Here is an 18,352-nt window from a genome sequence, read left to right on the forward strand (position 1 = left end):
AGAGGCAGGGGTGACTCAGAAGGTGGTGCGTGTCCACCAGCCGCGAGGTTCGGGCCACCCCTCGACCTCTCCAATGTGCTCTCCTACAGTCCGAGGCGGGCCGACAAAGCAACCTGCCAACAAATAAGTTGCAGATTCGACTCTGCAAAGCACATATTCCTGGGCAATCCAACGGCGCCTACTTTGGCTTCTGGGGTGTCACTCAGTGACGTTACTTGAAACGTGTGTCGGCTGCTCGAGCAGGAGAAGCAGGTGAGGTCCCCGTGGCCGAGGCGGGCGAGACGAGACTGCAGGGGGGCCGGGCAGGGGGAAGGGCCGGGGGGCACCCGCGGGTCCCGTCCTGGCCGGGCAGCCGCACCTGTCCCCTCGCCCAGGACCTGCTCCAGGAGCGCCAGCCCGCAGTCCACACAGCCGAAGGAGGCGTTTGGTGGTTCTCGCTGCAATTCATTTTAATTATGTGTGTCATAAAGAGACCACCTACGGATGAGACAACGCTGCTGTAAGAGTCTCAAGGTTACTGTAGGGAATACTTCATAACCGAAGTGTGTTTTCCCCAAGGAGTTCTACTACCATTTGATTTAATTTTTAATTTTTACATTTTAATCAAAAATAGATCAAATGGTGGTGGTCTCTCCGGGGAAACATCCTTCAGATAGGAAGCCGGCCATGCGCCTTTTAAATATGTAAAGCTGCCATCTCCGTGCGAGCCACGGGCGGTGCCCGCTGCCGGCCGCCCCTGCCGTGGGCCGGGCGTGTTTCCGGGGGAGCGAGGCCGCGGGCAGCCCCACCTGCTCCAGCCCCGCTCGGAGCTTCACAGTGGACTCCAGGCCCGTTTGATCAGTGCACCTCCGCCCCGCGTGGGGCCTCACATCTCCCTGAGAGCCAGTGACATCTCCCAGGGGCAGTCCCCTTCCCTCTGCGGGGGGCGGTGTGGGGGACGCCGCTCAGGTGTTTGCTTCTTGATTGCAAGGAGAGGCACGCGCGTCCGTCTCCGGAGATGGCCACCTGGCTGGGCGCCACACGACTCTGCAGCCGCCCAGAAGCCTGCGGACACCCGGGGGGGCTCTGGGAGCAGCCACTGCGTGACCCCAGGGGATGCACTGTGTGCGTGCCGCAGCTTCTCTGCCTTGGCGTTCTCATCTGTAAAGTGGGGACAAGGCCGGGATGTGGCCGTGGTGTCATCGTGGGGGCCGGGAGCCCATCAGAGCAACGTGCCAGAGAAGGACTGGCTGTGCACAAGTGCTCACGACTGTTACCTTGTGAATCTCATCCCTGTTGTATATGGAATAAAGGCAACCTGCTTCCTCTCATCCGAGTGTCAACTCAGGATGTCTGCGCGTCTGTCAAGGCACGGAGGTCCTGGGTGCTTGATGGGGAAGCAGCCTGGGGCCTCCAGAACCCTGGCCCTTCCAGAGGCTGCCTTGATGCCTCGACAGTGCCCACAGCTCCACAGCCCGCAGTGTCTTTCTCAAGAACCTTGATCTCCCTCAGTGAGCAACCCAGGCGTCCAGGCCCTCCCACTGCAAAGCCAGCGCAGACCCCCACAGAGCTGGGGGAAGGGCCGCGGGGGAGGGAGAGGGAGGGAGAGGACCACACACTTCCTCTAACTCCTGTCCCTGCCTCCGCTGAGATGGCTGACGCTACGGCCACATCACCCCAGCCCCGAGACATGCCTTCACGCACCCATATTACAACGCTGTGGCCTTGGCCTCGACCCCCAAGTCAGGGATGCTCCCCACCTCGAGGTCGTGTACATAGAGACCCACTGGAAGTATTTTTTCTGATTTAGCTCCAGGGGAAAAGGCAGTTTCTCCTAAAGAACAAGCGTGCTTCCTTTCCCCCGGCCACCGGGACATGCATCAGACTGTCCTTCGGAGGCCAGAGAAGGTCGTCCTTGAGTCTGGTGGCCGGCTCTCTGGCCCCGCTGCCTCCTCTCCAGGCCAACATAGTTTGTGTCAATGCTGGAGGACAGCGGGGTAGGTACGGGCTGCGATGGCCGTGTCCCTCCCAGGCCCCACCAGCCCTCGGCCAGTGGCAGCAGGAGGCCCAGGGCGGGAGCCCCCTTCTCCCTGCTGTGCCCTGTCTTTGCTGCTTGCTTCATTCCCATGCGCGGAGTGTGCTGTCCAGGCCAGCGGTGACTCCCTAAGGGTGGTGGGCGACACAGCAGGCAGGTCCAGGTCTGCCCGCGTTGGGCCAGGGGGCCCTGCCCAGGGATCTGCTATTCCCCAGCCGCTGGAAGGAAGGTGCCCAGGCAGCCTGCAGTCGCTGCAGAGGCATTTGGCTCTCATGGTGGCCAAAGACCGACTGACCATCCTTTCCTTCCCTCCCCTCCCCTCCCCTCCCTTCCCTTCCCTTCCCTTCCCTTCCCTTCCCTTCCCTTCCCTTCCCTTCCCCTTCCTTCCTTCCTTCCTTCCTTCCTTCCTTCCTTCCTTCCTTCCTTCCTTCCTTCCTTCCTTCCGCCTTCCCCCTCCTCCCTCCCTCCCTTAATATGTATCTGTTCATTTGAGAGAGACAGAGAGGGAACGAGCAGGGGAGGGGCAGAGGGAGCGAGAGGGAGAGGATCTCAGGCAGCCTCCCAGCCAAGCGCGAAGCCAATGCCAGGTCCGATTCCATGGCCCCAAGATTGTGACCAGAGCCCAAACCAAGAGTCCGATGGCCAATGAGCTGAGCCCCCCTGGCACCCAGAGACAGCTGCTGACTCAGCAGACATCGTTGGAGGGTGGGGGATTTCGGTTTTCTGCTGCTGGAGTGACAAGTCTTCAGGCGACACACAGTAAGCACCACTTGCAATTCTGGGAGTGAGAGCATTCCTCTGGCTGAGCCGAGTCTGGGATTTTTGACCTTGAGGGCATCTCTAAAATAACATTTAGAGAATCTGGGACACTTGGGTGGCTCAGTGGTTGGCCGTCTGCCTTCGGCTCAGGGTGTGATCTGGGATCGAGTCCCATATCGGGCTCCCTGCATGGAGCCTGCTTCTCCCTCTGCCTGGGTCTCTGCCTCTCTCTCTCTCTCTGTCTCTCATGAATAAATAAATAAAATCCTTAAAAAAAAAAAAACCCGAACATTTAGAGAATCTGAAAGTCATAAGAAATGCTTAAAATTTTAAATGAAAAATTCAGGTATTCGATTGTTCACTGTACAGGGTCAAAGCTGAGAAAGAGGGAAACAGCAACACTTAGAAAGGGATGATCGATGATAAAATTAGGGGTGAGTCCAAATCTTGCGGCAGGTGTTCTGTGCTTTTCTCAGCCTGCATGTATGGCTTTCACCCAGGAGAGGGTCATCTAGACACAGGAGACACAGCTTAGGGCTGAGTTCAGGACCAGGGGCAGGTGGTGGACCCTGACCTGGAAAGACGCCTCCCGGGAAGCTGTGGGCACAGGGCCAAGGAGCAGGAAGGGGACCCTCGGGGCCCCCCCACCCCCTCAGGATGCTCACACGCCTCACAGGGCCTGGCAGCCCAAGCACACCACAGGCTTTATGGCAGCAGGAGCTCTCAAAACTCTCAAAGGTCATTAAAATCCATTCAAACTGACCCTGCAGATGGGCACCAAACCCGTCTGGGTGCCAAAATGCTCCACCCAGCACTGGGTACCACTGAGCAAAGCACCATCCCCGCCGTCCACTCAAGCCCAGTGCAAACCTTGCTCAGCTACACTATTCAGTTTTACGTTTGGCATTTTCTTGTCTCCAAAATGGGTAACAGTACCTGCCTCGGGGCCGTGGGGGGTCACGGAGCCACCAGCCTCCCCCAGGGCGTCTGGGAGGAGCACCTGCGTGGACGGGCGTGGGGCAGTGCTAGGCTGAAGGCTGAGCCAGTGTGACTGGATACGGTGGCAACGGCACGGTGACCTTGTCATCATCGTTGAAATACAAAAGTCACTTCAGCCACCAAATAAAGGCAAAATATGGAAAAGAAAAAGGCAACCGTAATAAAGCTTTACAATGTGTTTTAAAGAAACTTGCAAACCAACACTTGACATTTTCTACCTCAAATAACATAGGGGACATCTGAATTCAGTCCACATAAGCTACCAAAGAAACAGGAGTTAGCACTCAGATTCCCTTTTAATAATTATTCTCAGAGAGTGTCTTCAACATAGAGAGCGTGCGGCAACCACGACGGTGTGAAGGCAGGCGGGAGCTGTGCAGCCCCTTGGCCAGGGGCAAGCCCTGCTCCAGCACCGACCTGCGCCCCGACCCCAGCCAGGCACCCGCCTCCTTGTCTCCGGAGCGGGTGACCCTACCTGCCTCGGGGGACCGTGAGGGGACTCCCCCAGCTGCTGTGTGGAGGCGTCCAGGACGTGCATGGACAGAGCCAGCGTGGCCGTAATTACAGACCCTGGGTTGTACTACTAAGCTAGTGTGCTCCTTGTTCTAAGTTAATTTTGAAAGAACATCTTAAGAAATACCTAAAAGCAAAAGAAAAATACAGAGAATCACACCACGCACGTTCTCACCAGAATTAAGTGTTAATGCCGGGTTATATTTGTGTTAGATTTTTAAATTAGTTAATCATGACAGCAGCAGCTGAGGTTCCTTTAATCACGGGAACTCGTCCCCTCCTGTCCACCCTCTCTCTGCCTGGCCACCAGCATCCTCCTCACCCTACAGAACTTGCTTTGTCCTGACGTCTGCCAGGTCCAGGGGGAGAGAGGCCGAGGCAAGGGCACCTGTGCCAGGGAGAGCGGCCCGGCCCCTTGGGAGGAACCTGTGGGAATAGGGGCCGGGCGGGACGGGAGAAGCTGGTCCCAGGCAGCAGCAGGAGCTGTCAGGGCTGATCCCACAGGGAGCTGGGTGTGCAGCTCTTCAGTCTGAGCACCCACAGGTGAGCAGCAGCAGGAGCCGTCAGGGCCCATCCCATGGGGAGCTGGGCGTGCAGCTCTGGCATCTGAGCACCAGCAGGTGAGGCACCGGGGCTCTGTGGACTGCACACAGGCCAGTTGTGGGCTCAAGCTCTGGGGGGAGGTGGGATACCGGCCACAGCCTCCCGACATTCGGGGCTTCCCCAGGACAGGTAGGGGAAGGACATAATGCCCCAGAGGAAGCGACCAGGGGCCGGAGCCCCAGGCCTGGCCTGGCCGCAGGGAGGCCAGCAGTGAGCGGCCTCAGGTCTGCCGGGTCTCATCAGGCGCAGGTAAATCCGGACACCACCCGTATTCTATTATGAGCATTCTTACGAGAATACAGGATTAAAGGAGGAGTTCAGACCAGGACGCTGGAGGATCAGAGGAGCCCCAACGGCCTCATGGAGAAATTAAGTATCAGTGGAGTATTTCAAAATTTTTGCAGTGACTTTGAGGAAAAAAATACACATCCTAAGAAGGTTTTCCAATCATGTCTGTTAACACCAGTCGGATGTTGGTGGACATCCTGTGTGTGATAAACAATTACCATCATATCTGAAAACCACATCTGGAGGCAAATTGTACGACCTTATCATCTATACGAATTGTCCCAAAATGTCACTTTTACCCAGAGGTTCTCAGACTAGTGTGGAGTGTGACTGCATGAAATACTGCTCAGCTGCCGCGGGACTTCTGGAGGCTGTGAAGGCCATGGAGGCCACAGCTGCTGCTCTTGGGGCTTCTGGGGACACTGAGTCAGATCTTCTGGGTCTGGCCTCCATGTCCAGGATGGTGTTTTCCAGAAGACAACTCAGAACGCATGGGGGCTGCATGGGGGTCACATGGCAGCATTTCCACTTGTGTCAGGACTTCGCTGTGGAACGTGAGACTCAAGGGGACAGGGGACGGAGCCAGCCGTGGGGATCTGCGGTCTGCACGGGACAGCAGCCAACGTGGGCTTCTCTGGAGCCTGGACTCTGGGACCACAGGTCTCGAGCGCATCTATCAATTAGCTGGGATGCCAGTGAAACCGCGCTGTAAGTGGAACCATCTGGGGAGACAAAGGGTCCTTGTGAGAAGCCTCCCCCTGCTCTGTTGTCAGGGTGCTGCCCTAACCTCAAGGAGCTGCTGCCCCGGGAGCAGCAGAAAACCCTCGAGCGACCCTCCCCGCGGGGCAGCGCTATCTGGACCCAAAGGGAGAAGGAGCAGAGTGGTGCTGTAGCGACAGGTCAACTTTTGGGGGTTTTGTTTTGTTTTGTTTTCTGTAAATTTTATTGTGATAAGAACACCTAACGTGAGCTCTAGCCTCTCAGAGGCTCAAGTGTGCAATACAGTGTTGTTGGCCATTGTGCAGCGTGTTGGTTTTGTGCAGCTGGAGCCATACACCGAGCAACAACTCCTCACATCCGGCCACTTCATCCTTTGCTTCTAGGAGTCTAGTTTAGACCCCTCCCTCAGGCGGAATCGTGCGCTATTTGTCCTCTGCGACTGGCTTATTTCACTCAGCATAGTGTCTTCCAGGGCCTTCCATGCTGTCTGATAACGCAGGGCTTCCTTCTTACAGCTGAATAATATTACACTGTGGGTACAGACCACGTTTTCCTTACCCGTGTATCTGTTGGTGGACATTAAGACCCTTGGGAATAATACCGCTATCAACGTGGGAGTGCTAACATCCTTCACAGATCCTGACTTCAAATACCCAGGAGTGGAGTCGCCAAATCACATGGTAACTATATTTCTCGTTTTTGGAGAAACCTCCGTACTGTTTTCCACGGCAGCCACACGAGTTCGGGTCCCCGCCAACAGCACAGAGGGGCTGCAATTGTTCCACGAAACCGCCAACACTCAGTGTCTTGGTTTTTTACTAACAGCCATTCCAGCAGGTGTGGGGAGATCTCACCGTGGTTTGGGTTTGCACCTCCCTGATGGCGAGTGATGCTGAGCATCTTCTCCTGAGCCTGTTGAAGGCATCACGGTTCTCGACTACAAATGTACGTGCTGGCACACAGACCAGTGGGACAGGATAGAGAGCCAGACACAGACACATCCGCCGTCAAGGGGCGTCGACAGGGGCACCAAGAGCACACAACGGGAAAGTCTCTTCACCAAGGGGCGCTGGGGAGACTGGAGCCGCGTGCAGAGGAATGAAACGGCACCCCGTCTCACAGCACACAGCAATCGACCTACAGGTAAGGCCTGAAACCCAAACTTCCAGAAGAGAACATGGAGGAAAAGCATCATGACACTGGTTCCGGCAGTGACGTAGGTCACGGGGGCAGGACGCCAAAAGCACAGTGTGGGCACAGGGGGAAGGGACGCTGTGGGACGGCGGAAAAGATGTGTTTCTAATTCAAATTGACCATTAAGAGGCTTGTCAAGAATTTTATTTTTTTTTAAGGTTTTATTTGTTCATGAGAGACACAGAGAGAGTCAGAGACACAGGCAGAGGGAGAAGCAGGCTCCACACAGGGAGCCCGACGCGGGACTCGATCCCGGGCCCCAGGATCATGCCCTGGGCCAAAGGCAGTCGCTCAACCACTGAGACCCCCAGACATCCCAAGAATGTTTAAAAAAGAGACTTAGATCATCACTGAACTGGCTTTCCTGCAACACGAGTAAGTGGGTCTCACCAGAACACCAGAAAGACCGCTCTAATTGATGTGTACGTTTGCGGTTGATGGTTCCAACTTTTCTTGTCATTTTATTCTTTTTTATGAAGGTCTTGATTAAATGTGATTTAAGTTTGTATTTGTGTAACTATTTTCATGTAAGTAAATTCAGATGTCAGTAAACAAATCTGGTCTGTCCTGAATTTCGGCTAAAGAGTCACCGTGTATTTGCAGATGCACAATTAACCTTCCTGACCCGGGCAAGGCGCGCCGAGTGCCGGGGCTCCTGCTCCGGGAGGCAGGCGCTCCCCACGCCTCCAGAGCCCCCGACTCTCCTGTCTACCGGGAGGCTGGGAGCTTGGGTGCCGTCCTCGGAGGACGGGGGGTGTCTGGAGGCCCACACGGGCTCGGCTTGAAGCCGCAGTGACCCCACGGCCAGCAGGGACCCCGGGCACGTGGGGCAGCCACCGGAGGCGAAGCACAACTGTGCCTGTGACTCTGGAGGGAGATGTGAGCCCCAAAATCCACTGGAGGAAAGCGACGTTCAGCCAGAAGGCCCACTGGGTCCGGGGGCGGCGGGAGGCACAAGCTCACCCTCTGCGGCCCGTCCCCCCCGCCCCGTCGGTGGGCCCCACTACCTGCGGCCTCCGGTCAGGGACACACGCGGCCTCCACCCAGCAGCCCCGTGCCCGGCTGCCCAGAGCGGCTCCGTGAGTCAAGCCTACCTGCCACCCGGGCTGCACCTGACGCCACGCTGTCCTCCACGGGGGCTGGGCACTGAGGGGCTCGGTTGGGGACCGGATGCTGAGGCCATGACTGCTGAGGTCTGGACACAGATGGGCACCTCTGTGGGACCGAAGCTGCGGGCTCCGAGGGGCCTGAGCTGAAGGAAGTCCGGTATCTGAGGAAGACTCCCAGCGGAGACGCAGCGTGAGGCCCAGAGCTCCAGACTGGACTCCCTGTCCTCCTTCGTTTGTCAGCTGGGCTGTCCCTGCGGTGATGGACAGACGGGCGACAGAGCCACACATGCTGCTGCTGCTGCTCCGAGACCTGCCCCCGCCACACGATTCATTCAATGCAGGTGTCTTGGCCGACACCGGGTCACTGCCCAGCGCTCTGCCGTCCAGCGTCCCCTGACCCGGCCTGTAACTCGGCGGGAGGCCCGGGAGGGCCACCCCCTGCAGGACGGCTCCGCATGGCCGGGAGTGGAGCCTGTCCAAATGCCTGCCGGCGCCGTGTGCCCCCAAACGTGGGGATCGAAGACTCATCCCCAGCTCTCTGCGGCCACCTGCCCATGGAACCTAGGGCGGGGGGCGGGTGTCTGCGTCCCCAGATTATCCCCGGGTTTCCAGTGGCTGGAGGAAGAGAAGTGGAGAATGAGTGATGAGCATGTGGACCAGCCACCGCCGATGATCCTGGGAGGCGAGGGGAAGAACCGCCTCCACTTCGCACAAAGTCCTGGTAAGCCTTGACTGGATGGGTTTCTCACTGTGGCAAAATACACATGACCTAAACCGTGCTCTTTTTAAGCATCCACGTCAGTGGCATTAAGCATGCTCACGCTGTCGCGCAACTCTCACCGCCACACTCCCAAGAGCTGTTTTATCTTCTCAGGCTCTGGAAGTCTGTCCCCATGGAGCCCCCCCCCCCCCCGGTGTCCTGCTGAGCCCCACCAAGTCTGCGCGCACAGCCCTGCCCTCCTGTGGGCTGCAGAGCCACGAGCTCACGTGTGCGCGCTGGCCGGAAATCCTCACCAAATTGGCATAAGGATTTGTAAAGAACCAGGCCACAAGTTTCTAAAGGTGCTTTAAAATGTGCACAGAAATCCCAAGTGCCAGTCCTGTGCAGAGGGCAGCCAGCCCGGGGCGAGGTCTGGCTGGTGCCCTGCACGCGGCCTGCCCTGCTGCGGAGGGGGCCCGGCTGCTAAGCCCCGTTACTGATGTCCTGGGACTCAGGGCAGTGGACTCTGAGGCCCCGAGCACAGTCGTACAGTCACGGTCACTACCGCCAGGCCGTCAGAGCATCTCACGTGCATCACTCCACCGCTCACTGCTCACAGTGGGTCCTGAAGCATTTTCCAGAAGAGGAAACCGAGGCCCAGGGTCAGTGCTGGGAGAAGCAGAGGAGTCCCAGGCGGGCACCTGCCCCCCACCCTGCAATCCTCCAGACACCACCACCCCCGGTAGTGGGTTTGAGGGCTGCCTCATCTGGCAAAGTTAACTATTCAAATTCTTCCAGAAAACTGGAGATACTTTCCACGTAGAAGTGGGGAGCTGTCTGCACCTCCACAGAGGCCCCATGTGCTCATACTCTCAGGGACTCAGGGATGCCCAGGTTCTCAGAACGTGGTGGCCACATCTCGTGGGAGCTCATCGAAAGGCAGAACTCAGGGACCCGCCCAGAACTAGTGTTTGCATCTTAGTGAGACCCTCCCATCCCCGGGACCCACCTGTGGTTGGAGGAGCACGTTCCCCGGGGGCAGGTGCTGGGGTCTGAGAAGTCCGGTTTGCACAAGCCACTGTCTCCATCAGAAGGTGAGGATAATCATTCCCTCAAAGGGTTTTAAATTGTTAAAAATGATCATTCGGTACACTTACGTATGACGTCGCTAAGTACAGAGAAGCTTCCTTCTCATGGCATTTGGGGGAAAACTGCACTATTCAGTTTTAAACAGCAAGATTCCAGGAAATGATCTGGAATCACTTATAATCAGAAAATGTAATGGAAAAAAGATAACCTAGGATTGAGCTGCGAGTACTAACAAAACAAAAACCAAAAACAGAAAGAAAAGGAAGCCCTTATATATAAAGGAAGCCCTTATATGTAAGAAGTGTTTATCGTAGCAAAATACTCCGTGTCTCTGAGTGGTTAAGTCTCAGTGCTGGAAAGCAACTGCTTATCCTGCAATTAATCAGTAAGTTCAGCAGAAATCCAATTGATATCTCACGTGGCTTTTATTTTTGAAATCTGATAAAATGATTCTGACGTTGGTTTGGATGAATAAGCCTGTGAGAAAAGCCAGGAGCATTCTGACAAAAAACCAAGGACGATGGAGAAGTAGCCCGTCCACACCAGAACATGCACTGGGCCTAGACCCCAACTTTCCACTTTTCTGCATGTGTTATGTTTTAATAAAAAAAGCCACACACATGCATGCACCCCCCACACATACACGTGTGCACACACACACAGGCACACGCAGTGCTACAGCCACCAGATGAGAAAGATCAAAGAACAGAAGAGAAAGCACAGAAGCAATCCCATATATGGTAGACATGGAATTTACAATCAATCAGTGGAGAAAAATGTGGTTAGAATAACTGGCTAATATCTGGGGAAGAAATCAAGCTGAATGTATCATCCTTTGCCCCCCAAAATTTTTAGCTAGAGCAGTTTTTAATTTTTAAGATTTTATTTATTTATTCATGAGAGACACGGAGAAAGAGGCAGAGACCCAGGCAGAGGGAGAAGCAGGGTCCCTGCGGGGAGCCCCACGTGGAACTCAATCCCAGGACCCTGGGATCATGACCTGACCTGAAGGCAGACGTTCAACCACTGAGCTACCCAGGCGCCCCTACCTAGAGCAGTTTTAAATGTTAAGAATGAAATAAAAATCTTGCAAAGTTGTAGATGCATAGCGACATATCAATTCAAATAATGTACAGAATTTGGGGGAAAGAGGGCCTTTCTTGAGTGACTCTCAGGCTAGAAACCAGAGAAAAAGAGGCTGACAGACATGACAGGTAATCCTCCATGTGGCCACGGGTACCATAAGCATCGCTGATGGTAAATAAAAATTATAAAGTGGGAAAAATATTTGTAACATATGAGAGAAAAACAGACTTACTAGCCTTCATATATAAAGAAGTCTTATAAATAAATAACAAAAAGATGCAGGCCCCAATAGAAAAGTGGGAAGACGGGAAGTACACAAAAGATACGCACCCAGCCAATAAATGTACCAGAAATGGGCTGCAGGACACCCAGATTAAAAGAATGAAAAGTCAGCGGCAAAGATCAGAAAGCCAAGGATCAAAAAAGAACTTTCCCCAAAAAACAAAATCGAATCTGATCAAGCTTTCAGATCAACTACCAACTTACAGGATATACAGCGGTCAGAAGAGTAGGTAAAACATGAGACACAATCAGCATAATCTTGACACAAACTCTACACACAAACCAGTTTCTTGAAAATACAATCAAGGGGGGTAAACAGAAGGGAGATGCTTGATCAGAAGACACCGAACTCATCAACTCGCCGGATGGGTAGACCTTATTTGGATCCCAATTTGTACAAGTCGTAAAAAAACAAACTGAACCAAACCAAACCAATCATTTATGAAACTGCGAAAGCATGCAGAGCTTTAACCAGAGCCTAGAGACTAGAGCACACGGAAATAAGCACGGTGACCCGACGTTACGTGTGGGACCTGCTTCCGGGGCGTGGAGGGGGTGGGCGGCCGAGCCGGCCCTGGGCTGAGCCGGAGTCAGCACTGTTTCTTCTGCTGACTTTCAGACGTGTTCATAATGTTCCAAGTTTAAAAAAAGAACAGAGTAGACTCTTCCGAGTGTTAGTGAAAGAGAAGGGACGTGGGCTCTTGGGACCAACGTCCTGGAGGGCAGACAACCAGAATGTACCCTCTGTCTCACTGAAAGTTCTCTTGTGGAAATAATTGAAAAACTTTCTGGAAACGTGTAAGAATGATTATCCAGTAATTTTTGTAAAAAGCAAGTAGATAGATGAGCAGTAAACGGATGGAGGAATGAGGAGCAGCGACACACACGTTCCGTGGGGACCGGACGGGGCGCTGGGGCATTTCTGCTCAAGGGGACGATCTGCAGCCATTGAAGGAGGGGACCTCGTACACATTCACACCAAGAAAACATGCACATGACGTTCACACCAAAAAGTACACGTCTATGGACGTACACGTTTACGGAGCCGGTGTTACAGGGACGGACATGGAACTGCCACCGTCAGTGGCGAGACTGGGATGACAGGGTTCTGGGGATTTCCATATTTGTATTTCATTTTCAGTGATGGATAATTTTTCCTGTACTAAGCATGGTCTGAGGCATAACTTTAAATGTTTCAGAAAGAAAATTGTAAATATATCTTTAAAGGAGGCAAAACATTTCAAATAATGTTACCATCTCTTCCTTAACCACTTAACCATGCTTTTGAGTTTTCTGAAGTGGGCGTTTTAGAATTTCTCGGTGTCGAAGCCACCATAAACCCATTTCGTGAAAGGATAAGAGGGACGTGCTCATGTTTTGTCCCTGCACCAAATACAAACAACGGCGGATTGTGGGTTAAAGGACAAACCGAAAGGTTGTGTAACGGCAGCACGCACACACAAACACGAGCCCGCTTCCTCGGGGTGCGAGGGCAGCTCTCTCCCTCCTCTTTTGACAAGTAAACACCGATGAAGCCCTTTAAAGGGATGAGCACATTTTGTGGGCGGCCTCGAGCCTGCCACGCTGGGTGTCCTGGCCTGGCCTTCACCTTGAAGACAGAAAAGACGTCCCCACACTTACCTACAGACTTTATAAACCACCTTTTCTGGCAAAATGGTAAGACGTGGTGTCGCAGCTGTCAAAACAATGGGCCTGGGCTCCAGGGCGGACTACCTGCCACTACCCCATGCGACGTTCTCCTGCAACGAGCAGGGGGGCCCCTACTGTCACACTGCAGCAGGCCACGCGGGCCCACAGCCACCACCTGCTTCCCTGTCTCCGCTTCCCATGTCTTCTACAGCGAACAAGCATCACTCGTATAGTCATGAAACGGCCAAGCAAACAAGAAGTTTTACCTGGACACTGATTTCCCTCAGAGGCTCCAAGCTGCAGGGCCCAGGTGGACTGGGCAGGCGGGAGAGCTGAGGGTGAGGCCAAAGGCCGCCTTGGGGAGGCAAGGCAGGGGAGGCCGGCCGGGGGAGGCCAGGCTAGGATGGGCCCTGGGACGGGGACCCCGTGGTGGTCTAGTCTGTGACCCGGCCTGAGCAGACTCAACATGCTGAGCTAACACCGGAGCCGCACCTTGCGGGCACCCCGCCGACTCGCTCTTCCGTGAGCGTTCCCTCCCAGTCGGGGAACTGGAGGGATTCATGGGAAAGCTGCCGGTCCAGCATCACCCCACCGTTGTCATTGTCCCTGCTGCTCTAAGCTTTCCTGTCCTCTGGCTTCCCAGAGGGGTGTCCGCTTTGGGGTTTGAGGGGTCGCGCACTGGGGCACAGGGGCGACCACCGAGGGTCACCCAGGCCATGCGTGCATGCCTCTCTCTGCTCCCAGCAAACCCTGTGGGCCATCACCCCCTCCCACAGACACCCTGGGGGACGTGAGCCTTGCACCCCGTCTGGCTGGCTCTGCACGGGGTGCCTCCCACCAGGCAGGAAGGGGCAGGGGGCTTACTCTCCACGGAACAAGCTTTCTTCACCAAGTAGCCGCGGCGATGTGTGCGCTCGTTCCCCAGCACAACTAAGTAAACGTGCGGCCTCCTCCTCTCCCCGTGAATCTGGGCGAAACGGACGGGCTGACGCACAAAAAGGAATGCTGTGAATCTAAGAAGCTCTGCGCCCCCACGGTTTCTCTAAGAATTACGACGCGTCTCCTTTAGCAGAGAGGAGCACAAGAAAGCTCCCTGATGGCACCTGTTTCACGGCCACAGACCTCAGGCTCGCCGCTCCAGGCCTGGGCATCCTGGTGAGGACGGCTGGCTCATCCCCGGCAGCTGGTGACCTGACTCTGGGCCACAGGACTTGTGACCTCCCCGGATGCCGGAGGCAGTCTCCTCTTTCCTGCGACACAGCAGTGCCCTGTGATCCCGGATAATCCACAGCACAGCTGGTGTCGTACGGGTTTCCTCCCAACACCCGGTCTGCCCTTCTGCGCCACGTGAAGTCCCTCCATGACCACATGCCGTGACCGCTGGCGGGCTGGCCCTGCGGATGTCGGTGCTGAGGGGCAGCCGCTGGCGGGGAACAGGCCATGGGCATGAGATGACCAGGCAGGGAGTGCAGGGCCTCTGCCCACCACCCCGGCCTTGGAAGGGTAAAGAGCCTGAGAGCGGAGCTGGAACCCAGTGATTTTGTGAGGACCGTGTCTGGTAAGTACTAGGACATCTCAGGAAGCCTTCAGATCCAGGGAAAGTGACACCCGTCTCCACAGTCAGATGATGGATTGAAAACCCAAGAAAAGTGAGAAATTTCCATTTTAATATAAAAGAGGCCCTGTGCCCGATAACTTCATTTGGGGAATTACACAGAACGGATTGGACACCAGCATTTAGTAAAATTCAGTTTAAGATTATAGAGTATTTTAAATATAAAAATAAATCTTTTAATTAAAAATGAGCATATAAGGAGCCCTGGGTACATCCACAAAACTACTGGAGAGTCTGAAAGCAGAGCTACATCTGGATATGGTTCCATGAGCCACAGGGTTCTCTAACTTCATAGGAAATTTGACACTGAAATGTTCTTTAACTTTTACATGATGCAAATGATTTCCTTGTCAAGAAGATACATCTGAAGGGTGCAGCAGGTGCCAACAGTCCGAAGGCTCCTCTGAGGTGATGGGGGTCCTCCTGGCTCTAGCGCGGTAGGCGATGGGATCTCCTGAACCGGTGATTCCAACAGGTGGGTGCCCAGGTCCATCTGTGAGATTGACACTTGTTGGCACATGGACGTCTTGAGACCCAAACTGGAACCTTCCAGCTTGCTCCTTAATGGTTCTCGGTGTGGTTAAGATGTCCCTACGATGATACAAAAATACATCGTGGGAATTAATTTATCGTGGCTGTCTGTTCACCCACATGAACGAAGTACTGCATTTAAGATGACAGGGCTACCACTTGTAAAGGATGTTTTATTTATGAAGTAAATACACATTTACAGACTATATATTAGCATGTAATAAAAGATATTTAAAGCACTTCCTACAGTGCCTGTTACATAGAACGTTCTCAATAAACATTTTTCTTCTCCCCTACAGTGCTATGAGAAAAAAAAAGAGTGAAAATATAATTTATATATTCATAAAACAGAATTTAAAAAGTACAATGTCTAAATATTGAACAGGGATCCATCACAAAGGCGCTGTAGTGGCCCCTCTCAGGGGGACCAGGCTCTGGAAATGACCCAGGTTTGTAAGCATCCAGGACTGCTGCCCACCTCACCTCATGCCTCCTCACCTTCACCCGCAGAAATAACTGGGAGGACCAGATGGCTAGGGGCGGACAGGTGGCCAGACGCTGTGCCACTGTGAAACGAGGTCTTGTCCGGCATGTAGAAACCGTTGTCCCACTTGGCCACAATCCCGGCAAAGAGCGGTGTGGATCTGTGGCCCAGTGGCAGGAGCCGGCAGGGGAGCCCTGCTCTCCAAGACCACATCATGATGCCAGCGGGCTGGTCCACGATGGTGTCCATTTCCTAGAAGGCAGTGCTGCCCTGAGCCATGGGGACCCAGCCTGAGAGACCTGGGACTGGTGAGCAGGAGGCAAGGTGGCACCCAGGCTTGTGAGCCCCCGTGTCACAAGGGTGGATCATACAGGTGGATTGGAAGGGGATGGTCTGGAGGCCGCTGATTCTCCCTGCTGAGGGGTCTGGAAGGCTTCACATAGGAGAGGACCAAGAATCTTTCAGGGTTGGGGAGGGCCTCCCAGGTAATAGGAACGGCAGGTCAGAATGTTCCAGAACTAGAGAAGTCATCTGGGATGAGGGAAGCCAGGGTTCACAGCACACACAGGCAGGGACAGGAGATCTGTCTGGAAGCTCAGGCTGTACCCTGATTGTGAATACAGGCAAGGATTCAACAGGCCTGTGTTTCCCAAAACAGTCCCAGAGATGCATGTGTAACAGGCATCCTTTACAAAAGGACGTTTTGCAAACACTGGATTGAACAAAATCAAACGAGTGTCTTTACCATGATTCTTGTTCTTTGATCATCTATGCATCAAATCTCCAAAAAGTGGGGAGGGGATGTAGCTTTTCCCAAACGTCTCTGGCCAGGAAGCTCCTGCCGTGAGACTCCAGGCAGAGGCACCCAATGAGACGCTCTGCTCCAGGCACAGGAAGTAGCAGATATGAGGTTAGAGCTGGCAAAGCTCCCTGTGAGATGCTGTGGGACAGGGAATGCAGCAAACGGGCTCAGGAGGCCAGACTCCAGAGGACGGGGCCTCTTTCTGGGGGACAGTGGATGGCCTGGTGGGAAGGGGACCAGACAATGCTCTTCATCGTCATCTTCTCCTCCTCCTCCTCCATCATCATCATCATCATCAACACTGTTGCCAACAGCACCACCACCATGTGGCTCATAAACTAAATTTTCTTTTTAAAAAGGCCTTTACTAGGGATCCCTGGGTGGCTCAGCAGTTTAGTGCCTGCCTTTGGCCCAGCATGCCATCCTGGAGTCCCGGGATCGAGTCCTGCACTGGGGTCCCGGCATGGAGCCTGCTTCTCCCTCCGCCTGTGTCTCTGCCTCTCTCTCTCTCGATCTATGTCTATCATGAATAAATAAATAAATAAATAAATAAATAAATAAATAAATAAATAAATCTTAAAAAAATAAAATAAAAAGGTCTCTACTGGGGTGCCTGGGTGGCTCAGCAGTTGAAAGTCTGCCTTTGGCTCAGAGCAGGATCCCGGGGTCCTGGGATTGAGTCCCGCATGGGGCTCCCCGCAGGGAGCCTGCTTCTCTCTCTGGCTGGCCTCTGTGTCTCTCATGAATAAATAAGTAAAATCTTTAAAAAATAATAAATAAAAAGGTCTTCACTGAGAGGTCTCTGTCTGGCCCCACCCGCCCTCCTGTGGCGCAATGGGGTTATGTGAAGACGTGCTGGAGGCAGAACGGACCAGACTGGAAACAGTGAGACAGACAGAGCCACATCACTATGAAAACCCAGACCCAGGATCTTAAGCACAAAAGAACCTGCAGAACCTGCTCCTTTAAGCCTGTCAGCCAATGGCGGGTCAGGTTCCCACATCGTCCCATTCACTCTTCTAGACGCGTTCTAATTATCAAGGTCCCTTCTGCAGCACGGAGCCACAGTGACACCCGAAGAGGAGCCTATCCTGTCCCTGATCTAGAGGGAGGCTGTGGGGTCCAAGGACTCTGCAGTGTGACAGGCGGGGTCTGGGCGCTGACCGCGTCTCTGACTCAACAGGAGCCTTCCCCCAAGTCTCATGCTCACTGACGATGCCCTGTTGCCCCATCAGGCTGGAAAGTCATCTTGTAAGAAACAGTGGGAACACATGGCTTTTGATAAAATACAACTCTGACATTTTTCTACGATGAGAAAGACGTTTGTTAAAGACAGCTTTTCTTCGTTTCTAATACTGTGATACAAGGGCCTCGGGCCCAGACGGTCCGCACGTGGACACAGCAGAAGGACAGTGTCAAAGCAGGAATCCTCTCGCCCGCAGAGAGACAGAAGCATCGTGTCGCATTCGAGGGATCCTGCAGATTACGGGCCGCCTTCCCGTCAAACACAGAAGTCAGAAGGCAGTGAGAGGGCTATTCAAAGTGCTGACCGACAATCCCTGGAGAGTTCTAGATCCAACCAAACTAGCCCCCAGAAACCAAGGCGCTCCTGAAACAGCCCGGGTACACAGACAGGCTGTCACTAGCAGACCCAGCTTGTGACAAATACCGGAGAGAATCCTGCAGGCTGATCTGAAAGGATACTGGACGGACCTGAGGAAGCCTAAGTCACATTTTTCTGAAAGTGCTAACTTGCCTTTTAATACAGTTCACCCTCTCCTTGGGATGGAACAGATTTTACTCTTCACGAAGCTTTTGTTCTGTTCTTCTAGTCAGCCGAGATGCGCTGCTCCTCTCATCCGGAAGAAATAACGTGAATGTGGTTTGTTTCCTAATTATTACCACTGAGTAAGA

The 18,352-nt window shown here is 53.9% G+C and overlaps 1 protein-coding gene across 15 annotated transcripts in view; it reads right to left on the reverse strand.

Annotated features, from left to right (window-relative positions):
• The window catches only part of C28H10orf143 (chromosome 28 C10orf143 homolog), a 96,742-nt gene that overhangs the window by 45,763 nt on the left and 32,627 nt on the right, over positions 1-18,352 (reverse strand). For 6 of the 15 annotated variants that reach the window (XR_004810094.2, XR_007406697.1, XR_004810095.2 and 3 more), the window contains one exon: positions 14,652-15,212. The exons of 5 other annotated variants lie outside the window; for them this stretch is intronic. Coding sequence is in view for 4 of the 10 variants with exons in the window: in XM_035707809.2 (XP_035563702.1) it covers positions 15,202-15,212; positions 15,651-15,888 (249 nt within the window). In the remaining 6 variants the exon portion in view is untranslated. Of the gene's footprint in view, positions 1-14,651; positions 15,213-15,650; positions 15,889-18,352 lie in introns of those variants that run through there. 4 more of the 15 variants (XM_035707809.2, XM_035707808.2, XM_035707807.2 and 1 more) reach the window with 1 other exon arrangement.

Source organism: Canis lupus, chromosome 28 (genome assembly GCF_003254725.2).
Source record: "Canis lupus dingo isolate Sandy chromosome 28, ASM325472v2, whole genome shotgun sequence".
Lineage (NCBI taxonomy): Eukaryota > Metazoa > Chordata > Mammalia > Carnivora > Canidae > Canis > Canis lupus.